Genomic DNA, 26,396 nt, shown 5'->3' on the forward strand with positions numbered 1-26,396 from the left:
GAGAAACTATTAAATGTTGGTGTCCAGAGAGATTTGGGTGTCCTCGTGCAAGAAACACAAAACGTTAGCATGCAGGTACAGCAAGTAATTAGGAAAGCAAATGGCATGTTGGCCTTTAGTGCAAGGGGGTTGGAGTACAAGAGTAAGGAAGTCTTACTATAGTTGTACAGAGCATTGGTGAGACCTCACTTGGAATACTGTGTACAGTTTTGGTCTCCTTATCTAAGGAAGGATATACTGGCCTTAGAGGCAGTGCAACGAAGGTTCACTAGATTAATTCCTGGGATGAGAGGGTTGTCCTATGAGGAGAGATTGAGTAGAATGGGCCTATACTCTCTGGAGTTTAGAAGAATGAGAGATGATCTCATTAAAATGTGAAAGATTCTGAGGGGGCTTGACAGGGTAGATGCTGAGAGATTGTTTCCCCTGGCTGGAGAGTCTAGAACTAGGGGGCATAGTCTCAGGATAAGGGGTCGGCCATTTAAGACTGAGATGAGGAGGAATTTCTTCACTCAGTGGTTGTGAATCTTTGGAATTCTCTACCCCAGAGGGCTGTGGATGCTGAGTCATTGAATATATTCAAGGCTGAGATCGATAGATTTTTGGACTCTAAGGGAATCAAGGGATATGGGGATTGGGTGGGAAAGTGGAGTTGAGGTAGAAGATCAGCCATGATCTTATTGAATGGCGGAGCAGGCTCGAGGGGCCGTATGGCCTACTCCTGCTCCTATTTTTTATGTTTTTAAGATCTTAAAAGGAGATCTTCTTGTGGAGGCAGAGAGTATTGCTGAGGTACTAAATGAATATTTTGCTTCGGTCTTCACTAGAGAAGAGGATGCTGCCAATGTAGCAATAAAGGAAGAGGTAGCAGCGGTACTAGATAGGATAATTGTTTTTATGTGATTCATATCAATTAGTGTTAATTGTATTCAGGTGGTGCTTATCAATTGGGGACTCTTGTATCCATTTATAAGAGAGCTGATCTAGGGTGTGTAGAGGGTGGAATGTGGAGCTCTGTGAATAAAGGCTTGGAAGCAACTGAAGACCAGGCTCTAGTGTTCCATCCTTCACCACCGGGCTATCCAGTTTATAACATAATACCTATTATCCTGGGGTTGAATCTACACAAATCTGTGAAGGTGGCAGGACAAGTTGAAATGGCTGTTAAAAAAAATGGGATCCTGGGCTTTATTAATAGAGGCATCAAGTACTAAAGCAAGGAAGTTATGCTGAACCTTTATAAAACACTGGTTAGACCTCAGCTGGAGAATTGTGTTCAATTCTGGGCACCGCACTTTTGGAAGGATGTCAAGGCCTTAGAGAGGGTGCAGAAGAGATTTACTAGAATGGTATCAGGGATGAAGGTCTTCAGTTATGTGGAGAGACTGGAGAAGCTGGGATTGTTCTCCTTAGAACAGAGAGGGTTAAGAGGAGATTTAATAGAGGTGTTTAAAATCATGAAGGGTTTTGACAGAGTAAATAAGGAGAAACTGTTTCCAGTGGCAGAAGGGCCGGTAACCAGAGGACACGGATTTAAGGTGATCGGCAAAAGAGCCAGAGGGAAGATGAGGAAACGTTTGTTTACGCAGAGACTTGTTCTGATCTGGAATTCACTGCCTGAAAGGGCGGTGGAAGCAGATTCAATAATAACTTTCAAAAGGGAATTGGAGAAATACTTTAAGGGAAAAAAATTACAGGTGATAGGGAAAGAGCAGGGAATGGGACTAATTGGATACTCTTTCAAAGAGCCAGCACAGATACGATGGGCCGAATGCCCTTCTTCTGAGCTATATCATATGATATTATGCTATTCCTCTAGAAATGAACCCCAGGACTTTTATTCTATAGTATCATAATAGGTTCAGCACAGGAGAAGTCCATTCGGCCCATCATGCCTGTGCCGGCTCTTTGAAAGAGCTGTCCAATCAGTCCCACTCCCCTGCTCTTTCCCCAAAGGCCTGTAAACTGTTTCCCTTCAAGTATTTAACCAATTCCCTTTTGAAAGTTATTATTGAATCTGCTTCCACCGCCCTTTCAGGCAGTGAATTCCAGATCAGAACAACTTACTGCGTAAAAAAATGTTTCCTCATCTCCCCTCTGGCTCTTTTGCCGATCACCTTAAATCTGTGTCCTCTGGTTACCGACCCTTCTGCCACTGGAAACAGTTTCTCCTTATTTACTCGATCAAAACCATTCATGATTTTGAACACCTCGATCAAATCTCCCCTTATCCTTCTCTGCTCTGAGGAGAACAACCCCAGCTTCTCCAGTCTCTCCACATAACTGAAGTCCCTCATCCCTGGGACCATTCTAGTAAATCTCCTCTGCACCCTCTCTAAGGCCTTGACATCCTTCCTAAAGTGCGGTGCCCAGAATTGGACACAATGCTCCAGCTGGGACCTAACCAGTGTTTTATAAAGGTTTAACATAACCTTGCTTTTGCACTCTGTGCCTCTATTAATAAAGCCCAGGATCCCCTAAGCTCTTTTTAACAGCCTTCTCAACTTGTCCTGCCACCTTCAAACATTTGTGCACATATATCCCCAGGTCTCTCTGTTCCTGCATTCCCTTTAAAATTGTACCATTTAGTTTATATTGCCTCTCCTCATTCTTCCCACCAAAATACATCACTTCACACTTCTCTGTGTTAAACTCCATCTGCCACGTGTCTCCCCATTTCACCAGTCTGTCATTATCCTCCACATTGTTTACTACATTTCCGAGTTTCCTCTCATCTGCAAACTTTGAAATTATTCCCTTTGTACCCAAGTCCAGCTCATTAATATATAGCAAGAACAGTGGTCCTAATACTGTGTTTGCACTCTTTAAGGCCTTATCAACTCGTGTCACTACTTTTAGCAATTTATGTATCTGTAATTCCAGATCACTTTGCTTCTCTACCCCACTTAGTTTCTTACCTTCTAAAGAATAAGTGGCCTCCTTATTTCTCCTACTAAAATGAACCACCTCATACTTCTCTATATTGAATTGAATTTGCTGTTTATCGGCGCACTCTGCGAGCCTGTGGAACAGGGGTGTAGCACAGTGCCGATTCATATTTAAAACGTCCCTGACTCCCGACCCTAATCCCAATTTGAAGCTTTACACATGAGGGTGGAGGGTGCGCCTTATTAAAGACACGGCCAGTCACAAGTGGGGACATTGTCTCAGGCGATGACACTTAGTACTCGGTACATTGCAGAGTAACAGAACACAGAGAGAGAGAGAGAGAGAGAGAGCGTGCACAGACCCCACACACAGACAGTGAGAGACAGAGAGCACAGCCAGACGCACAGACCCCACACACAGACAGCGAGAGACAGAGAGCACAGCCAGACGCACAGACCCCACACACAGACAGTGAGAGACAGAGAGCACAGCCAGACGCACAGACCCCACACACAGACAGCGAGAGACAGAGAGCACAGCCAGACGCACAGACCCCACACACAGACAGCGAGAGACAGAGAGCACAGCCAGACGCACAGACCCCACACACAGACAGCGAGAGACAGAGAGCACAGCCAGACGCACAGACCCCACACACAGACAGCGAGAGACAGAGAGCACAGCCAGACGCACAGACCCCACACACAGACAGCGAGAGACAGAGAGCACAGCCAGACGCACAGACCCCACACACAGACAGCGAGAGACAGAGAGCACAGCCAGACGCACAGACCCCACACACAGACAGCGAGAGACAGAGAGCACAGCCAGACGCACAGACCCCACACACAGACAGCGAGAGACAGAGAGCACAGCCAGACGCACAGACCCCACACACAGACAGCGAGAGACAGAGAGCACAGCCAGACGCACAGACCCCACACACAGACAGCGAGAGACAGAGAGCACAGCCAGACGCACAGACCCCACACACAGACAGCGAGAGACAGAGAGCACAGCCAGACGCACAGACCCCACACACAGACAGCGAGAGACAGAGAGCACAGCCAGACGCACAGACCCCACACACAGACAGCGAGAGACAGAGAGCACAGCCAGACGCACAGACCCCACACACAGACAGCGAGAGACAGAGAGCACAGCCAGACGCACAGACCCCACACACAGACAGCGAGAGACAGAGAGCACAGCCAGACGCACAGACCCCACACACAGACAGCGAGAGACAGAGAGCACAGCCAGACGCACAGACCCCACACACAGACAGCGAGAGACAGAGAGCACAGCCAGACGCACAGACCCCACACACAGACAGCGAGAGACAGAGAGCACAGCCAGACGCACAGACCCCACACACAGACAGCGAGAGACAGAGAGCACAGCCAGACGCACAGACCCCACACACAGACAGCGAGAGACAGAGAGCACAGCCAGACGCACAGACCCCACACACAGACAGCGAGAGACAGAGAGCACAGCCAGACGCACAGACCCCACACACAGACAGCGAGAGACAGAGAGCACAGCCAGACGCACAGACCCCACACACAGACAGTGAGAGACAGAGAGCACAGCCAGACGCACAGACCCCACACACAGACAGCGAGAGACAGAGAGCACAGCCAGACGCACAGACCCCACACACAGACAGCGAGAGACAGAGAGCACAGCCAGACGCACAGACCCCACACACAGACAGCGAGAGACAGAGAGCACAGCCAGACGCACAGACCCCACACACAGACAGCGAGAGACAGAGAGCACAGCCAGACGCACAGACCCCACACACAGACAGCGAGAGACAGAGAGAGAGAGAGAAAGGGAGGGAGGGAGGGAGCCAGACGCACAGACCCCCAGAGAGAGAGAGACAGAAAGTGAGCGAGCGCGCAGCCAGTAGCACAGACCCCAGACGCCCCTCACTGCTGCTGGTTAGTGGATGTGAGCCAGACCGCCAAAGCCACGATGCATGTACCGCCTGCCCGCCAACCAGCGCAATCCTCGGGCTCACGAACACGCTATGCCACACACACGCCACGTGCCGGTGGGTGCTTGCCTGGACGTTGCGGCTGACGCAGACACGGGTGCGGTGCGGAGAAGTGCCTGCCGCCCGAGTGCCCCTGGACCGACCCCGACCCTTCCTGTTCGCCACCACAAACGGGTTCTCATGGAAGGGAATGGGCTGCACCTCGATCAGAATCTCCTCGTCCTGCTGCTGGCTGGGGGCCTGGCTCTCCTGTGCCCGCTTGTCGGGCTGCCCGTTCGGTTCGGTGAGTGCTGTTTGATGAGTGCCCTCTTCCATCGCCGTGTGCCCGGTGTTGGGGGCTCGCTGCTCAGTGCCGCTAGGCCGGGGGTCCCTGGCAGCCTCCCTCGAAGCCACGGTCCCTGACCTCTCGCAGAGGCCCGTCTCCAGCTCCCAGCCCACCCTCGGCTCAGCCTGAAAAAGGTGTTCGCACTGACCCTCCATCGCAGCAGGCCCAGGACCCCTCTTAATGAGGTGAAAGGTCAGAGGGACAGAAAGACAGCAAGAAAGGAAGAAAGAAAGGAGGGAGGGGATTTAGAAGAGGTGAGAGAGATCTTATTCAGAGTCAAACTTCAATCACTATGAGCGAAGAATCAGTTCAAACAACACTCAGCCCCCTGACGGATAGCCTGGTTTAGCACTGGGCAGGAGAGGCCAGAAAGGTCCCGGTTCCATCCCTGTCTGTGCTGATTCAGCTCATCTCAGCCAGGCTCCAGAACTGGACTCTCCGCCCTGGGCTAGAGAGAGGAAATCAGCACCCTGCACCTGATTACAAACCAGAGGAGACCAGTACAGTGTCTGCTGGTACAGTGATGGTGCTCGGTACAGTAGCTCTGCTGGTACAGTGATGGTGCTCAGTACAGTGTCTGCTGGTACAGTGATGGCGCTCAGTACAGTAGCTCTGCTGGTACAGTGATGGCGCTCAGTACAATGTCTGCTGGTACAGTGATGGTGCTCAGTACAGTAGCTCTGCTGGTACAGTGATGGTGCTCAGTACAGTAGCTCTGCTGGTACAGTGATGGTGCTCAGTACAATGTCTGCTGGTACAGTGATGGCGCTCAGTACAATGTCTGCTGGTACAGTGATGGTGCTCAGTACAGTGTCTGCTGGTACAGTGATGGTGCTCAGTACAGTAGCTCTGCTGGTACAGTGATGGTGCTCAGTACAGTAGCTCTGCTGGTACAGTGATGGTGCTCAGTACAGTAGCTCTGCTGGTACAGTGATGGTGCTCAGTACAATGTCTGCTGGTACAGTGATGGCGCTCAGTACAATGTCTGCTGGTACAGTGATGGTGCTCAGTACAGTGTCTGCTGGTACAGTGATGGTGCTCAGTACAGTAGTTCTGCTGGTACAGTGATGGTGCTCAGTACAGTAGCTCTGCTGGTACAGTGATGGTGCTCAGTACAATGTCTGCTGGTACAGTGATGGCGCTCAGTACAATGTCTGCTGGTACAGTGATGGTGCTCAGTACAGTGTCTGCTGGTACAGTGATGGTGCTCAGTACAGTGTCTGCTGGTACAGTGATGGTGCTCAGTACAGTAGCTCTGCTGGTACAGTGATGGTGCTCAGTACAATGTCTGCTGGTACAGTGTCGGTGCTGGTACAGTGTCTGCTGGTACAGTGATGGTGCTCAGTACAGTATCCGCTGGTACAGTGGTGCTCAGTACAGTAGCTCTGCTGGCACAGTGATGGTGCTCAGTACAGTATCTGCTGGTACAGTGATGGTGCTCCATAGTATCTGCTGGTACAGTGATGGTGCTCCATAGTATCTGCTGGTACAGTGATGGCGCTTTACAGTATCTGCTGGTCCAGTGATGGTGCTCAGTACAGTATCTGCTGGTACAGTGATGGTGCTCAGTACAGTATCTGCTGGTACAGTGATGGCGCTCTACAGTATCTGCTGGTCCAGTGATGGTGCTCAGTACAGTATCTGCTGGTACAGTGATGGTGCTCTACAGTATCTGCTGGTCCAGTGATGGCGCTCTACAGTATCTGCTGGTACAGTGATGGTGCTCAGTACAGTATCTGCTGGTACAGTGATGGTGCTCTACAGTATCTGCTGGTACAGTGATGGCGCTCTACAGTATCTGCTGGTACAGTGATGGCGCTCTACAGTATCTGCTGGTCCAGTGATGGTGCTCTGCTGGTAGAGGGGTGTCCCTGCCCACAAATGAGCACTGGTTACTGGGTGCAGCCAGTTTGAGCATGCTGTCTTGCACAGTGTGCCAGTATAAGACTATATACAGCTCCAACATCACACGTAATCAACAGGTGAAGCAGCAGCTGGCTGGGGTCAGCTTTACAGACAGGGGAAAGAATCTGGACAGAGTTTGAACTGACGGTGATTAACCCTTGCACTGAAAGCCAGCACACCCAATCAATCTGTCTGTGGCTCGCTGTAGAACCTGGGCCTCCTTCCCCACATAGTCAAATAACAGGGGATGTTTTCCCAGTCTCTGTGCCAACGTCCCAGCTGCCCTGCTCCAGACAGGGCAACGGAAAGGTGCAACTGGCAGCGAGGACAGAGCCCAGGTGATGTGGGACCCTCGCAGGGTGTGGGACGTGTACGTTCCACCAGTCTAGCTATCTCCCGTAGCCAGGCAATGTCCCACACGGGTCCCTGGGGTAAGTGCCATGCTCCAGCAGTATTAGGACCAGATCGGGTCAGACACCAGTCTAAATCGGGCCAAAGGAGGCAGGGAGAGCTCAGTATGCAGCGGGAGATATGAAAGAGGGGAAGGAGCTATGGAGAGGTGGGCGGTGAGACAAAAAAGGACAAGCACCATAAGGGAGAGAGAGAGAGAGAGAGAGAGAGAGAAAGTAAGAGAAAGGAAAGAGTGAGAGAGAGGGAGGAGAAAGAGAAAAAGGTATGGGGGGTGGGGGAAGAGCAAGAGAGAGAGGGAGAGGAAGCATTGAGAGATAGAGAGACAGAGAAAGAGAATGAGAGGCAGAGATAAAGGGAGTGACGGGAAAGAGCGAGAGAGTGAGAGAGAGTGAGAGAGTGAGAGAGTGAGAGTGAGAGAGTGAGAGAGTGAGTGAGAGAGAGCGGAGAGAGAGAGAGGGGAGACGGAGAGGAACAGTCAGAAAGAGAGAGGAGAGACCAAGTGCGTGCATGTACATGCAAGAGAGAGAAAGAGAAGGGAGAGTGTAGAACGAGAAAGAGAGCACAAGAGAGAGAGAGAAAGAAAAGGGGGGGGGGGGAGGAGAGAAAGAGAGACAGCGTGCGTGAGAATGAATGACAGCGGCGTGAGGGTGAGAAAGAGAGAAAGAGAGAAACCGGAGGCCAGAGCTCGAGGGACAGGGCACAGGCAGGATGTCCATGGGAACGTGGCCTGTGTACAGGCAGGAGGTGGGTGGAGGTAATATCAGCTCGGTCCGCCTGTACCAAGCACTATGGCTGTACTGAGGTGCGACACACTGCAAGAGCAGCAGAAAAACTAAGCCGAGGCACAGGAACTTACTGAAAACACAACTCATTTCTCCAAATATTCCCAACAGAAATGGTGAGCGAGAAGCTGTTATATAGATCAGGGTCTGGCAATCAAAACCCCTTCACACCACCGCCCGCCCAGGCACGGACGGGGCGCCGGCCCAGGCACGGACCGGGCGCCGGCCCAGGCACGGACCGGGCGCCGGCCCAGGCACGGACCGGGCGCCGGCCCAGGCACGGACGGGGCGCCCGCCCAGGCACGGTGCAGCTCTCAGTCACAAGTTTGGGTAGATAGACTGACTCAGCCCAAAGATTAGGCCCCCTAAAACCCGGCTCACAATACATTAACACCTGCACCTAACCCATCCGGACTTACCTCCTGGCTACAGGTTCAGCTGTTTCGGGAACTGCCGATCTTTCTGCAGTGTGTGGTTGGCAGTCTCACACAGCTGAGGATACCCAGAGCGAGTGTGTGTGAGACTCCACTGCCGCAGACACGAGGCTCTGAGGCTGGGCTCCAGTGTTGTGGACTCCTGGTCCCCTCCCACTGACTGGAATCCAGCAGGTGCAGGATTGGCACCCAGCCAAAGTGGGCTGGATTCCAGATCCCGACCTCTCACCCCGCGACTAAAAAAGGCCCGAGGTCACAGCCAGCATTCCGCTCCTGTGACTGGGGAGCTATTACTAACCTCAGCATTCCCGCACCCGACTGCAGCCCAACCAAACCGGGCTCTTCCACACAATCTGCTGTTCACGCTCCCTGCCTTCAGCAAACAAGCCTCACAACTCCCAGTATTTATTTAAGGGAGAAGGTGTTCCTCATTAATACCCCACCCGTGCCCCGACAGTGCAACTCATGGTGGGATAAGGCCACAGGGAACAGTTCACCTAAACTGACATTCTTCAGGTGTGAGGCTGAGAGACTGAGAGGGTAAAGAGCGGAGTGGCAGAACCCCCCGACGGGGAGTGTGAGGGGCACAGAAACATAGAAAAGAGTAGGCCATTCGGCCCTTCGGGCCTGCTCCGCCATTCAAAATGATCATGGCTGATCGTCTAACTCAGTACCCTGTTCCTGCTTTTTCCCCATATCCCTCGATCCCTTTAGCATTAAGAAATATATCTATCTCCTTCTTGAATACATCTAATGACTTGGCCTCCACTGCCTTCTGTGGTAGAGAATTCCACAGGTTCACCACCCTCTGAGTGAAGAAATGTCTCCTCATCTCGGTTCTAAATGGCATACCCCGTATCCTGAGACTGTGACCCCTGGTTCTGGACTCCCCAGCCATCGGGAACATCCTCCCTGCATCTAGTCTGTCCAGTCCTGTTAGAATTTTATATGTTTTGATGAGATCACCTCTCATTCTTCTAAACTCCAGTGAATATAGGCCTAGTCGACCCAATCTCTCCTCATACGTCAGTCCTGCCATCCCAGGAATCAGTCTGGTAAACCTTCGTTGCACTCCCTCCATGGCAAGGACATCCTTCCTCAGATAAGGAGACCAAAACTGCACACAATACTCCAGATGTGGTCTCACCGAGGCCCTGTATAACTGCAGTAAGACATCCCTGCTCCTGTACTCAAATCCTCTTGCAATGAAGGCCAACATACCATTCACCTTCCTAACTGCTTGCTGCACCTGAATGCTCGCTTTCAGCGACTGGTGTACAAGGACACCCAGGTCTCGTTGCACCTCCCCTTTTCCCAATCTATCACCATTCAGATAATAATCTGCCTTTCTGTTTTTACAATTAAAGTGGATAACCTCACATTTATCCACATTATACTGCATCTGCCATGTTCTTGCCCACTCACCCAACTTGTCTAAATCACAATGGAGCCTCTTTGCATCCTCCTCACAGCTCACATTCCACCCCAGCTTTGTGTCGTCTGCAAACTTGGAAATGTTACATTTAGTTCCCTCATCCAAATCATTGATATATATTGTGAATATCTGGGGCCCAAGCACTGATCCCTGCGGTACCCCACTAGTCACTGCCTGCCACCCGGAAAAAGACCCGTTTATTCCTACTCTCTGTTTCCTGTCTGTTAACCAATTCTCAATCCATGCCAGTATATTCCCCCCAATCCCATGTGCTTTAATTTTACACACTAACCTCTTGTGTGGGAGCTTATCAAAAGCCTTCTGAAAATCCAAATACACCACATCCACTGGTTCTCCCCTATCTATTCTACTAGTTACATCCTCAAAAAACTTCAGTAGATTTGTTAAGCATGATTTCCCTTTCATAAACCCATGCTGACTTTGTCCAATCCCGTTAATGCCCTCCAAGTGTTCTGTTATCACATCTTTTAGAATAGACTCTAGCATTTTCCCCACTACTGATGTTAGGCTAACTGGCCTGTGATTCCCTGTTTTTTCTCCTTCCTTTTTTAAATAGTGGGGTTACATTTGCCACCCTCCAATCTGTAGGAACTGTTCCAGAGTCTATAGAATTTTGGAAGATGATCACCAATGCATCCACTATTTCCAGGGCCACTTCCTTTAGTACTCTGGGATGTAGATTATCAGGCCTTGGGGATTTGTCAGCCTTTAGCCCCATTAATTTAATTACCGCACGACGGGGAGCGTGAGGGGCAGTACCCCCCGACGGGGAGCGTGAGGGGCAGTACCCCCCGACGGGGAGCGTGAGGGGCAGTACTCCCCGGACGGGGAGCGTGAGGGGCAGTACCCCCCGGACGGGGAGCGTGAGGGGCAGTACCCCCCGGACGGGGAGCGTGAGGGGCAGTACCCCCCGACGGGGAGCGTGAGGGGCAGTACCCCCCGGACGGGGAGCGTGAGGGGCAGTACCCCCCGGACGGGGAGCGTGAGGGGCAGTACCCCCCCGACGGGGAGTGTGAGGGGCAGCACCCCCCGGACGGGGAGCGTGAGGGGCAGTACCCCCCGGACGGGGAGCGTGAGGGGCAGCACCCCCCGGACGGGGAGCGTGAGGGGCAGTAACCCCCCGACGGGGAGTGTGAGGGGCAGTACCCCACCGACGGGGAGCGTGAGGGGCAGTACCCCCCGGACGGGGAGCGTGAGGGGCAGCACCCCCCGGACGGGGAGCGTGAGGGGCAGTACCCCACCGACGGGGAGTGTGAGGGGCAGCACCCCCCGGACGGGGAGTGTGAGGGGCAGTAACCCCCCGACGGGGAGTGTGAGGGGCAGTAACCCCCCGACGGGGAGTGTGAGGGGCAGTAACCCCCCGACGGGGAGTGTGAGGGGCAGTACCCCCCCCCCCCCGACGGGGAGTGTGAGGGGCAGTACCCCCCCCACCCCGACGGGGAGTGTGAGGGGCAGCACCCCCCGGACGGGGAGCGTGAGGGGCAGTACCCCCCGGACGGGGAGCGTGAGGGGCAGTACCCCACCGACGGGGAGTGTGAGGGGCAGCACCCCCCGACGGGGAGCGTGAGGGGCAGTAACCCCCCGACGGGGAGCGTGAGGGGCAGTACCCCCCACCGACGGGGTGTGTGAGGGGCAGTACCCCCCGACGGGGAGCGTGAGGGGCAGTACCGCCCCCAGACTGACACCTTCTCCAAGAGAGCGAGAGCAAGTGAGAGAGAGGTGTATTGGGAGCTGCGTCACATTCGGATGTGTCACACAGTCTGGTGTTGGTTAGTGTCATGGCCGGTGACTATATGTGCAGTGCGTCTGGTTTTACAGGACCTCCCCTTACATTACCCACAGTGCTGCGCGCACACACACACACACACACACACACACACACACTTACCCGATTAGCTCTCTGTATCCCGCTGCTAGGTAAGGCTGCCAGGGTCCTGTAATCCAGCTTCAGTGGTTCTGTGCTGAAATTCTGTAAACAACATGGAAGGCAAGGTGAGGAGGGACTGGGCTGACCATGGGAAAGGTTGGACCTGAACACCCCTCTCCACTTCCCCAAAACAATTTGAGAGGAGAGCCGAAAGCTCACAGCTAACAGCATCATCTTCATGTGACGAGAATCACATCGAGTTACGTTGAAATGACAGCACAGAAACAGGCCATTCGGCCCAACTGGTCTATCCCGGTGTTTATGCTTCACACGAGCCTCCTCCCTCCCTTCTTCATCTCACCCTATCAGCATATCCTTCTATTCCTTTCTCCCTCATGTGTCTATCCAGCTTCATTAGAACAAAAGAATTAGGAGCAGGAGTAGGCCATTCGGCCCCTCGAGTCTGCTCCACCATTCAATCAGATCATGGCTGATCTTCAACCTCAACTCCACTTTCCTGCGCGATCCCCGTATCCCTTGATTCCCTTGGAGTCCAAAAGTTTATCCATCTCATCCTTGATTACACTCAACGATTCAGCATCCACAGTCCTCTGGGGTAGAGAAATTGAAATATTCACAAACCTCTGAGTGAAGAAATTCCTCCTCATCTCAGTCTTAAATGGCCGACCCCTTATCCTGAGACTATGCCCCCTAGTTCTAGACTCTCCAGCCAGGGGAAACAACCTCTCAGCATCTACCCTGTCAAGCCCTCCAAGAATTTTATATGTTTCAATGAGATCACCTCTCATTCTTCGAAACTCCAGAGAGTATCGGCCCATTCTACTCAATCTCTCCTCATAGGACAATCTTCTCATACCAGGAATTAATCTACTGAACCTTCGTTGCACCGCCTCTAAGGCAAGTATATCCTTCCTTGGATAAGGAGACCAAAACTGTACACAGTACTCCAGGTGAGGTCTCACCAAAGTCCTTCCTCTGAAATGTAAACATCCCACCTAACCCCACTATCATAGAGTCATAGAGTTATACAGCACGGATAGAGGCCCTTCGGCCCATCGTGTCCGCGCCAGCCATCAAGCCCTGTCTACTCTAATCCCATATTCCAGCATTTGGTCCGTAGCCTTGTATGCTATGGCATTTCAAGTGCTCATCCAAATGCTTCTTGAATGTTGTGAGGGTTCCTGCCTCCACAACCCTTTCAGGCAGTGAGTTCCAGACTCCAACCACCCTCTGGGTGAAAAAGTTCTTTCTCAAATCCCCTCTAAACCTCCCGCCTTTTACCTTGAATCTATGTCCCCTTGTTGTCGAACCCTCAACGAAGGGAAAAAGCTCCTTAGTATCCATCCTATCTGTGCCCCTCATAATTTTGTACACCTCAAATTTTGTATCCTCCCAATATACAGGGGTGTAAACATCTCAGCTAACCAATGCAATCAGTAATTCGGGCTCAGAAAGGAGATTATATATCGACAAGGCAGGACAAAAGGAGACACGTCTACCAACTGCACAGCAACCCGACGACTCCCATCATTCTTCTCCCCCCGTCACTGACAGTAACCCCACTCCCCCCATCATTCTCCCCCCATCAACACTGACAGTAACCCCACTCCCCCATCATTCTCCCCCCATCATCACTGACAGTAACCCCACTCCCCCATCATTCTCCCCCCATCATCACTGACAGTAACCCCACTCCCCCCATCATTCTCCCCCCATCATCACTGACAGTAACCCCACTCCCCCCATCATTCTCCCCCCATTATCACTGACAGTAACCCCACTCCCCAATCATTCTCCCCCCATCATCACTGACAGTAACCCCACTCCCCCCATCATCACTGACAGTAACCCCACTCCCCCCATCATTCTGCCCCCATCATCACTGACAGTAACCCTACTCCCCCATCATTCTGCCCCCATCATCACTGACAGTAACCCCACTCCCCCCATCATTCTGCCCCCATCATCACTGACAGTAACCCCACTCCCTCCATCATTCTCCCCCATCACTGACAGTAAGCCCACTCCCCCCATCATTCTCCCCCATCACTGACAGTAAGCCCACTCCCCCCATCATTCTCCCCCATCACTGACAGTAACCCCACTCCCCCATCACTGACAGTAACCACACTCCCCCATCATTCTCCCCCATCACTGACAGTAACCCCACTCCCCCATCACTGACAGTAACCCCACTCCCCCATCATTCTCCCCCATCACTGACAGTAACCCCACTCCCCCCATCATTCTCCCCCATCACTGAGAGTAAGCCCACTCCCCCCATCATTCTCCCCCATCACTGACAGTAACCCCACTCCCCCCATCATTCTCCCCCATCACTGACAGTAACCCCACTCCCCCCATCATTCTCCCCCATCACTGACAGTAACCCCACTCCCCCCATCATTCTCCCCCCATCATCACTGACAGTAACCCCACTCCCCCCATCATTCTCCCCCCATTATCACTGACAGTAACCCCACTCCCCAATCATTCTCCCCCCATCATCACTGACAGTAACCCCACTCCCCCCATCATCACTGACAGTAACCCCACTCCCCCCATCATTCTGCCCCCATCATCACTGACAGTAACCCCACTCCCCCATCATTCTGCCCCCATCATCACTGACAGTAACCCCACTCCCCCCATCATTCTGCCCCCATCATCACTGACAGTAACCCCACTCCCTCCATCATTCTCCCCCATCACTGACAGTAACCCCACTCCCCCATCATTCTCCCCCGTCACTGACAGTAACCCCACTCCCCCCATCATTCTGCCCCCATCATCACTGACAGTAACCCCACTCCCCCATCATTCTCCCTCCATCATCACTGACAGTAACCCCACTCCCCCATCATTCTGCCCCCATCATCACTGACAGTAACCCCACTCCCCCCATCATTCTGCCCCCATCATCACTGACAGTAACCCCACTCCCGCATCATTCTCCCCCATCACTGACAGTAACCCCACTCCCCCATCATTCTCCCCCATCACTGACAGTAACCCCACTCCCCCATCACTGACAGTAACCCCACTCCCCCCATCATTCTCCCCCATCACTGACAGTAACCCCACTCCCCCATCACTGACAGTAACCCCACTCCCCCCATCATTCTCCCCCATCACTGACAGTAACCCCACTCCCCCATCACTGACAGTAACCCCACTACCCCCATCATTCTCCCCCATCACTGACAGTAACCCCACTACCCCCATCATTCTCCCCCATCACTGACAGTAACCCCACTCCCCCCATCATTCTCCCCCATCACTGACAGTAACCCCACTCCTCCCATCATTCTCCCCCATCACTGACAGTAACACCACTCCCCCCATCATTCTCCCCCATCACTGACAGTAACCCCACTCCCCCCATCATTCTCCCCCATCACTGACAGTAACCCCACTCCCCCATCATTCTCCCCCATCACTGACAGTAACCCCACTCCCCCCATCATTCTCCCCCCGTCACTGACAGTAACCCCACTCCCCCCATCATTCTCCCTCCATCATCACTGACAGTAACCCCACTCCCCCCATCATTCTCCCCCATCACTGACAGCAACCCCACTCCCCCCATCATTCTCCCCCATCACTGACAGTAACCCCACTCCCCCCATCATCACTGACAGTAACCCCACTCCCCCCATCATTCTCCCCCATCACTGACAGTAACCCCACTCCCCCATCATTCTCCCTCCATCATCACTGACAGTAACCCCACTCCCCCCATCATTCTCCCTCCATCATCACTGACAGTAACCCCACTCCCCCCATCATTCTCCCCGTCACTGATAGTAACCCCACTCCCCCCATCATTCTCCCCCATCACTGACAGTAACCCCACTCCCCCCATCATTCTCCCCCATCATCACTGACAGTAACCCTACTCCCCCCATCATTCTCCCCCCATCATCACTGACAGTAACCCCACTCCCTCCATCATTCTCCCCCCATCATCACTGACAGTAACCCCACTCCCCCCATCATTCTCCCCCCATCATCACTGACAGTAACCCCACTCCCCCATCATTCTCCCCCATCACTGACAGTAACCCCACTCCCTCCATCATTCTCCCCCATCACTGACAGTAACCCCACTCCCCCCATCATTCTCCCCCCATCACTGACAGTAACCCCACTCCCCCATCACTGACAGTAACCCCACTACCCCCATCATTCTCCCCCATCACTGACAGTAACCCCACTACCCCCATCATTCTCCCCCCATCACTGACAGTAACCCCACTCCCCCCATCATTCTCCCCCATCACTGACAGTAACCCCACTCCCCCCATCATTCTCCCCCCATCACTGACAGTAACCCCACTCCCCCATCACTGACAGTAACCCCACTACCCCCATCATTCTCCCCCATCACTGACAGTAACCCCACTACCCCCATCATTCTCCCCCCATCACTGACAGTAACCCCACTCCCCCATCACTGACAGTAACCCCACTCCCTCCATCATTCTCCCCCATCACTGACAGTAACCCCACTCCCCCCATCATTCTCCCCCCATCACTGACAGTAACCCCACTCCCCCCATCATTCTCCCCCATCACTGACAGTAACCCCACTCCCCCCATCATTCTCCCCGTCACTGACAGTAACCCCACTCCCCCCATCATTCTCCCCGTCACTGACAGTAACCCCACTCCCCCCATCATTCTCCCCCATCACTGACAGTAACCCCACTCCCCCCATCATTCTCCCCGTCACTGACAGTAACCCCACTCCCCCCATCATTCTCCCCGTCACTGACAGTAACCCCACTCCCCCCATCATTCTCCCCCATCACTGACAGTAACCCCACTCCCCCCATCATTCTCCCCGTCACTGACAGTAACCCCACTCCCCCCATCATTCTCCCCCATCACTGACAGTAACCCCACTCCCCCCATCATTCTCCCCCATCACTGACAGTAACCCCACTCCCCCCATCACTGACAGTAACCCCACTACCCCCATCACTGACAGTAACCCCACTCCCCCATCATTCTCCCCCATCACTGACAGTAACCCCACTCCCCCCATCATTCTCCCCCATCACTGACAGTAACCCCACTCCCCCCATCACTGACAGTAACCCCACTCCCCCCATCATTCTCCCCCATCATCACTGACAGTAACCCCACTCCCCCCATCATTCTCCCCCCATCATCACTGACAGTAACCCCACTCCCTCCATCATTCTCCCCCCATCATCACTGACAGTAACCCCACTCCCCCATCATTCTCCCTCCATCATCACTGACAGTAACCCCACTCCCTCCATCATTCTCCCCCATCACTGACAGTAACCCCACTCCCCCATCATTCTCCCTCCATCATCACTGACAGTAACCCCACTCCCTCCATCATTCTCCCCCATCACTGACAGTAACCCCACTCCCCCCATCATTCTCCCCCGTCACTGACTGTAACCCCACTCCCCCATCACTGACAGTAACCCCACTCCCCCCCATCATTCTCCTCACCTCTGCTTCCTCCTCCAACTGGCGTGTTGCTTCCTCTTGCTCCCTACGCATTCTCTCCTTTCAAAACAGGGCGAGGACAGAGTTAGAGTTAGAGGCAGGAACCTCGTGGCAGCCAGGTTGACTGCAGACATCACCTGTACTAGTCTCACCCTGCAGCCACAGCTCATTGACGATAAAGGAGGTGCGTTCAACACATACGGGGTAGGACAGGAGATGGGATTGGGCCTCGAGGTGAGAAATGTTTTGCCATTGATAAAAAAAACCCCAAAGGAACAGGAGGAGGCCATTCAATCAGATCATAGCTGATCTGTACCTCAACTCCATTTACCCACCTTTGCTCCATGTTCCCTGATACCCTTACCCAAAAAAACATCTATCGATCTCAGTCTTGAAAGCTCCAATTGACCTCCAGCATCCACAGCCTTTTTGGGAGGGTGGGGGAGAGGGGTGTAGAAGAGAGAAGATTTCCAGATTTCTACAACCCTTTATGTGAAGAAGTGCTTCCCGATTTCACTCCTCAATGGCCGAGCTCCCCTTTTAAGACTGTTTCCCTTGTTCTGGATTCCCCCACCAGAGGAAATAGTTTCTCCCTATTCCAGATGGGCTCTGACCAAGGCTCTCTGCAACTCAAGTATAACTTCCTCCGCCTTGTATTCCAGCCTCACTCAGAGGGTTGTGAATCTTTGGAATTCTCTACCCCAGAGGGCTGTGGGTGCTGAGTCGTTGAGTATATTCAAGACTGAGATTGATAGATTTTTGGACACTAGGGGAATCAAGGGATATGGGGATCGGGCGGGAAAGTGGAGTTGAGGTCGATGATCAGCCATGATCTTAATGAATGGTGGAGCAGGCTCGAGGGGCGTACAGCCTACTCCTGCTCCTGTTTCTTATGTTCTTAGCACCCTTGAGATCAAGGCCAACATTCCATTCGCCTTTTTGATTACTTTTTGCACCTGTGCACCAGGTTTTAGTGATGTGTGTACCTAGACATCTAAACCCCATTGCTCCTCCACAGTTCCAAGTCTTTCACCAATAAAAAAAATTCCGATTTGTCTTTCGAGCATCTAAACCATCTAGCACCTCACACTTCCCCGCATTGAACTCCATCTGTCACAGTTTTGCCCACTCACTGAGTCTGTCTATGTCCCTTTGTAACTTCCTACGCCCATCTACACAACTTACTGTGCCTCTGAACTTAGCGTCATCTGCAAACTTGGATATATAACTCTCCATTCCTTCATCCAAGACATTGATATAAATGGTGAAAAGCTGAGGCCCCAGTACAGATCCCTGGCGAACACCAGTTGTCACAACCCGCCAATCAGAGAATGTTCCCTTTATCCCGACTCTGTCTCCTGCCTCCCAATCAATCAGTTAGGTTACCTCCAATTCCGTGCTCTATTATTTTTGCTAATACTTCTGCAGACCCTGATCAAATGCCTTCTGGAAGATCCTATAGACAACATCTATAGGCATCTAGTTCAAGCCCCCAAGTCCTACTGAGTGAAGTAATGTTCCCGATGTATTGAATGCCTTCTGGAAGATCATATAGACAACATCCACAGACATTCCTATGCCCATCATGTTCGTGACCTCTTCAAAAAATTCGACTAGATTAGTCAGACATGACCTACCCGTCACAAATCCGTGTGGACTCCCTTTGATCAGCTCATACTTCTCCAAGGGCTCAGTCACTCTGTCTCTTGTGTTAGATTCCAGTAACTTCCCTACAATTGATGTTAAACTGACAGGTCTGTGGTTTCCTGGTTTCCTGGTTTCCTTCTCCTTCCCTTCTCAAATAATGGAACAACATTTAGAATTTTCCAATCCCCGAATCTAAAGAGCTTTGGGAAATTATGACCAACGCATCTGCAATTTCTTCAGCTATTTCTTTTAATACCCTACAGTGGAACCCATCAGGTCATGGGGATTTGTCTGTCTTAAGTCCCCTTATTTTCTCCACTACCATTTTCTTGTATAAAATCCACTAATTTCCTCCCCTTGACTTATTTTTAGGTTTCCTTGTACCGCTGGTATTTTGCCCTTTTCCTCCACTGTGAAAATGGGTACGAAGTCCTCATTAAACAAGTCTATCATGTCCTTATTCTCCATTATAGTCCCACCTGCATCAGTCTTTAATGGGTCCACATTCCCCTTTACCACCCCCTTTCTCCCAATATAATCACAAAACATCTCCAGCTGCTTCATCAATAACCTTCCCTCCATCATAAGGTCAGAAATGGGGATGTTCGCTGATGATTGCACGGTGTTCAGTTCCATTTGCAACCCCTCAGATAATGAAGCAGTCCGAGCCCGCATGCAGCAAGACCTGGACAACATCCAGGCTTGGGCTGATAAGTGGCAAGTAACATTCACGCCAGACAAGTGCCAGGCAATGACCATCTCCAACAAGAGAGTCTAACCACCTCCCCATGACATTCAACAGCATTACCATCACCGAATCCCCCACCATCAACATCCTGGGGGTCACCATTGACCAGAAACTTAACTGGACCAGCCACATAAATACTGTGGCTACGAGAGCAGGTCAGAGGCTGGGTATTCTGCGGCGAGTGACTCACCTCCTGACTCCCCAAAGCCTTTCCACCATTTACAAGGCACAAGTCAGGAGTGTGATGGAATACTCTCCACTTGCTTGGATGAGTGCAGCTCCAACAACACTCAAGAAGCTCAACACCATCCAGGACAAAGCAGCCCGCTTGATTGGCACCCCATCCACCACCCTAAACATTCACTCCCTTCACCACCGGCGTACTGTGGCTGCAGTGTGTCCCATCCACAGGATGCACTGCAGCAACTCACCAAGGCTTCTTCGACAGCACCTCCCAAACCCGCGACCTCTACCACCTAGAAGGACAAGAGCAGCAGGTACATGGGAACAACACCACCTGCACGTTCCCCTCCAAGTCACACACATAGGACCATAGGAACTTAGGAACAGGAGTAGGCCATTCAGCCCCTCGTGCCTGCTCCACCATTTGATAAGATCATGGCTGATCTGTGATCTAGCTCCATATACCTGCCTTTGGCCCATATCCCTTAATACCTTTGGTTGCCAAAAAGCTATCTATCTCACATTTAAATTTAGCAAAATTTAGAAATTGAGCTAGTATCAATTGCCGTTTGCGGAAGAGAGTTCCAAACTTCTACCACCCTTTGTGTGTAGAAATGTTTTCTAATCTCGCTCCTGAAAGGTCTGGCTCTAATTTTTAGACTGTGCCCCCTACTCCTAGAATCCCCAACCAGAGGAAATAGTTTCTCTCTATCCACCCTATCCGTTCCCCTTAATATCTTATAAACTTCGATCAGATCACCCCTTAACCTTCGAAACTCGAGAGAATACAACCCCAATTTCTGTAATCTCTCCTCGTAACTTAACCCTTGAAGTCCGGGTATCATTCTAGTAAACCTACGCTGCACTCCCTCCAAGGCCAATATGTCCTTCCGAAGGTGCGGTGCCCAGAACTGCTCACAGTACTCCAGGTGCGGTCTAACCAGGGTTTTGTATGGCTGCAGCATAACTTCTGCCCCCTTGTACTCCAGTCCTCTAGATATAAAGGCCAGCATTCCATTAGCCTTATTGATTATTTTCTGCACCTGTTCATGACACTTCAATGATCCATGTACCTGAACCCCTCGGTCCCTTTGGACATCCACTGTTTTTAACTTTTTACCATTTAGAAAGTACCCTGTTCTATCCTTTTTTGATCCAAAGTGGATGACCTCACATTTGTCTACATTGAATTCCATTTGCCACAGTTTTGCCCATTCACCTAATCAATCAATATCCCTTTGTAATTACAATGCCATCTTTGTGTCATCGGCAAACTTAGATATGAGACTTTCTATGCCTTCATCTAAGTTGTTAATAAATATTGTGAATAATTGAGGCCCCAAGACAGATCCCTGCGGGACTCCACTAGTCACATCCTGCCAATGTGAGTACCTTCCCATTATCCCTACTCTCTGTCGCCTTTCGCTCAGCCAACTTCCTAACCAAGTCCGTACTTTTCCCTCGATTCCGTGGGCTTCTATCTTAGCTAACAGATAATAGATTCTAGCATTTTCCCTATGACAGATGTTAAGCTAACTGGCCTGTAGTTTCCTGCTTTCTGTCTCCCTCCTTTCTTGAATAGAGGAGTTACATTCGCTATTTTCCAATCTGATGGGACCCTTCCAGAATCTAGGGAATTTTGGAAAATTAATACCAATGCATTTACTATCTCTGCAGCCACTTCTCTTAAGGCCCTTGGATGAAGTCCGTCAGGACCTGGGGGCTTGTCAGCTTTTAGTTCTAATATTTTTTTCAGAACCGTTTCCCCGGTGATTGTAAATGTTTTAAGTTCCTCCCTCCCTTTCACCTCTTGATTCACAATTATTTCTGGCATGTTATTTGTATCCTCTACAGTGTAGACGGATGCAAAATATCTGTTCAATTCATCCACCATTTCCGGATATAGAGGCACTGGAGAAAGTGCAAAAAAGATTCACAAGGATGATACTAGAACTGAGAGGTTATACCTATCAGGACAGACTGAACAGGCTCTTTTCTCCAGAATAGAGAAGACTGAGGGGTGACCTGATAGACGTCTTTAAAATTATAGAAGGGTTCGATAGGGTAAGACAGAGAAAATGTTTCCACTTGTGGGAGAGTCCAGAACTAAGCACGATAAATATAAAATAGACACTAATAAATCCAATCGGAATTCAGGAGAAACTTCTTTACCCAGAGAGTGGTGAGAATGTGGAACTCGCTCCCACAAGGAGTAGTTGAGGCGAATAGTGTAGATACATTTAAGGGAAAGAAACATAGAAAATAGGAGCAAGAGTAGGCCATTCGGCCCTTCGGGCCTGCTCCGCCATTCAAAATGATCATGGCTGATCGTCTAACTCAGTACCCTGTTCCCGCTTTTTCCCCATATCCCTTGATCCCTTTCGCATTAAGAAATATAGCTATCTCCTTCTTGAATACATCTAATGACTTGGCCTCCACTGCCTTCTGTGCTGGAGAATTCCACAGGTTCACTACCCTCTGAGTGAAGAAATGTCTCCTCATCTCGGTTCTAAATGGCATACCCCGTATCCTGAGACTGTGACCTCTGGTTCTGGACTCCCCAGCCATCGGGAACATCCTCCCTGCATCTCGTCTGTCTAGTCCTGTTAGAATTTTATATGTTTCAATGAGATCTCCTCTCATTCTTCTAAACTCTAGTGAATATAGGCCTAGTTGACCCAATCTCTCCTCATACGTCAGTCCTGCCATCCCAGGAATCAGTCTGGTAAACCTTCGTTGCACTCCCTCCATGGCAAGGACATCCTTCCTCAGATAAGGAGACCAAAACTGCACACAATACTCCAGATGTGGTCTCACCAAGGCCCTGTATAACTGCATTAAGACATCCCTGCTCCTGTACTCAAATCCTCTTGCAATGAAGGCCAACATACCATTCGCCTTCCTAACTGCTTGCTGCACCTGAATGCTCGCTTTCAGCGACTGGTTTACAAGGACACCCAGGTCTCGTTGCACCTCCCCTTTTCCCAATCTATCACCATTCAGATAATAATCTGCCTTTCTGTTTTTACAACCAAAGTGGATAACATCACATTTATCCACATTATACTGCATCTGCCATGTTCTTGCCCACTCACCCAACTTGTCTAAATCACAATGGAGCCTCTTTGCATCCTCCTCACAGCTCACATTCCACCCCAGCTTTGTGTCATCTGCAAACTTGGAAATGTTACGTTTAGTTCCCTCATCCAAATCATTGATATATATTGTGAATAGCTGGGGCCCAAGCACTGATCCCTGCGGTACCCCACTAGTCACTGCCTGTCACACGGAAAAAGACCTGTTTATTCCTACTCTCTGTTTCCTGTCTGTCAACCAATTCTCAATCCATGCCAGTATATTCCCTCCAATCCCATGTGTTTTAATTTTACACACTAACCTCTTGTGTGGGACCTTATCAAAAGCCTTATGAAAATCCAAATACACCACATCCACTGGTTCTCCCCTATCTATTCTACAGTTACATCCTCAAAAAACTCCAGTAGATTTGTTAAGCATGATTTCCCTTTCATAAACCCATGCTGACTTTGTCCAATCCCGTTAATGCCTTCCAAGTGTTCTGCTAGCACATCTTTTATAATAGACTCTAGCATTTTCCCCACTACTGATGTTAGGTACTGAAAGCTGGATAAACACATGAGGGGAAAGGAATAGAAGGATATAGTGATAGGGGGAGATGAAGTCGGAGGGAGGAGGCTCGTGTGGAGCATAAACACCGGCAAAGACCAGCTGGCCTTCTCTTTTCTTTTAGAGAAAAGAGTCCCAGCCTGTTCAGCCTTTCCTGATATTAGCAGTGTCCTTGGGCAAATTCAGGACGACCGAGAGCTTTCTGCATTGGTGCGTCTGGGAAGGGGGGACATGAAACAGAATTTGGAATTACCAGAGCCACCAACAAGTGACGACAGGAGTTCATCCAGAAAGATTCTCGGTACTGAGATCCAATGAGAGGGAGAATCTGGTCTGATGAGATAAAATATCACTCAGATTTCTGCTGCTCCCCCATCCTCCCCGGGGAGACTCCTGCTGCATTCCACCCCGACAGATCAGAGTGAGCTCGAGCAGCTGCCATCTCCCGACGGCCACATTCCCGGACGCTACTGGAGCCAGAATTCTTCAGTAATGTGCGTTCCCGACTCTCAGGAGTTCGGCAGCTGTGATCACTGTGCACAGAGAATCCTGCACCTTCAGAGCACTCAGCTAAACACCGGGACTAAAACCAGCAGGGACTTCGAACCCACAGTACACTGACCCCTCGCAAAGGCCCTTCATTAAAAGCACTGACCGCAGAATAAGGTGCTCACACCGACTGCACCCCCCAGAAACAGAATCCCAGACCAGCCAAGGGCTCACAGACCCAGCATGTGCCATCCACTCATTCCACTATTAGCATGTCCCTCACAGTCTTTTACAGTTACACACAGCTCTCCAACACATCGGCTCAGTTTGAAAGGGTCACAGTTGCCAGACACGAGAGCCCTCACCCGCCCAGAGCCCAGAGAGCCCTCACCCGCCCAGAGCGCTCTCACCCGCCCAGAGCCCAGAGAGCCCTCACCCGCCCAGAGCCCAGAGAGCCCTCACCCGACCAGAGAGCCCTCACCCGCCCAGAGCGCCCTCACCCGCCCAGAGCCCAGAGAGCCCTCACCCGCCCAGAGCGCTCTCACCCGCCCAGAGCCAGAGAGCCCTCACCCGCCCAGAGCCCAGAGAGCCCTCACCCGACCAGAGAGCCCTCACCCGCCCAGAGCGCCCTCACCCGCCCAGAGCGCCCTCACCCGCCCAGAGCCCAGAGAGCCCTCACCCGCCCAGAGCGCCCTCACCCGCCCAGAGCGCCCTCACCCGCCCAGAGCGCCCTCACCCGCCCAGAGCCCAGAGAGCCCTCACCCACCCAGAGCCCAGAGCGCCCTCACCCGCCCAGAGCCCAGAGAGCCCTCACCCGCCCAGAGCCCAGAGAGCCCTCACCCGCCCAGAGAGCCCTCACCCGCCCAGAGCCCAGAGAGCCCTCACCCGCCCAGAGCCCAGAGAGCCCTCACCCGCCAGAGCCCAGAGAGCCCTCACCCGCCCAGAGCGCTCTCACCCGCCCAGAGCGCCCTCACCCGCCCAGAGCCAGAGAGCCCTCACCCACCCAGGAGCCCTCACCCGCCCAGAGCCCAGAGAGCCCTCACCCACCCAGGAGCCCTCACCGCCCAGAGCGCTCTCACCCGCCCAGAGCGCCCTCACCCGCCCAGAGCCCAGAGAGCCCTCACCCACCCAGGGAGCCCTCACCTGCCCAGAGCGCTCTCACCCGCCCAGAGCCCAGAGAGCCCTCACCCGCCCAGAGCGCCCTCACCCGCCCAGAGCCCAGAGAGCTCTCACCCGCCCAGAGTCCAGAGAGCCCTCACCCGCCCAAAGCGCCCTCACCCGCCCAGAGCCCAGAGAGCCCTCACCCGCCCAGAGCCCAGAGAGCCCTCACCCGCCCAGAGCGCCCTCACCCGCCCAGAGCCCAGAGCGCTCTCACCCGCCCAGAGCCCAGAGAGCCCTCACCCGCCCAGAGCCCAGAGAGCCCTCACCCGCCCAGAGCGCTCTCACCCGCCCAGAGCCCAGAGAGCCCTCACCCGCCCAGAGCCCAGAGCGCTCTCACCCGCCCAGAGCGCCCTCACCCGCCCAGAGCCCAGAGAGCCCTCACCCGCCCAGAGCCCAGAGAGCCCTCACCCGCCCAGAGTGCCCTCACCCGCCCAGAGCGCTCTCACCCACCCAGAGCCCAGAGAGCCCTCACCCGCCCAGAGCCCAGAGAGCCCTCACCCGCCCAGAGCCCAGAGCGCTCTCACCCGCCCAGAGAGCCCTCACCCCGCCCAGAGCCCAGAGCCCTCACCCCGCCCAGAGCCCAGAGAGCCCTCACCCGCCCAGAGCCCAGAGAGCCCTCACCCCGCCCAGAGCCCAGAGAGCCCTCACCCGCCCAGAGCCAGAGAGCCCTCACCGGCCCAGAGCCCAGAGAGCCCTCACCCGCCCAGAGTGCCCTCACCCGCCCAGAGCCCAGAGCGCTCTCACCCGCCAGAGCCCAGAGCGCTCTCACCCGCCCAGAGAGCCCTCACCCGCCCAGAGCCCAGAGAGCTCACACTCAACCAACACACCAGAGAGAGTGCTCACACTCGACCATCACATATTGAGAGTGCTCATACTCGACCAACAGACCAGAGAGACCTCATCATCATTCAGCAAGCCAGAGCAGTGATGACTCTCTA

General features: G+C 52.5%; 1 protein-coding gene across 1 annotated transcript in view; it reads right to left on the bottom strand.

Annotated features, from left to right (window-relative positions):
• The window catches only part of scrib (scribble planar cell polarity protein), a 296,559-nt gene that overhangs the window by 96,934 nt on the left and 173,229 nt on the right, over positions 1 to 26,396 (bottom strand). The window contains 3 exon segments of the mRNA XM_067996625.1: positions 4,964 to 5,395; positions 12,096 to 12,176; positions 17,589 to 17,645. Of these exon segments, the coding sequence (XP_067852726.1) occupies positions 4,964 to 5,395; positions 12,096 to 12,176; positions 17,589 to 17,645 (570 nt within the window).

Source organism: Heptranchias perlo, chromosome 2 (genome assembly GCF_035084215.1).
Source record: "Heptranchias perlo isolate sHepPer1 chromosome 2, sHepPer1.hap1, whole genome shotgun sequence".
Taxonomy (NCBI): Eukaryota; Metazoa; Chordata; class Chondrichthyes; order Hexanchiformes; family Hexanchidae; genus Heptranchias; species Heptranchias perlo.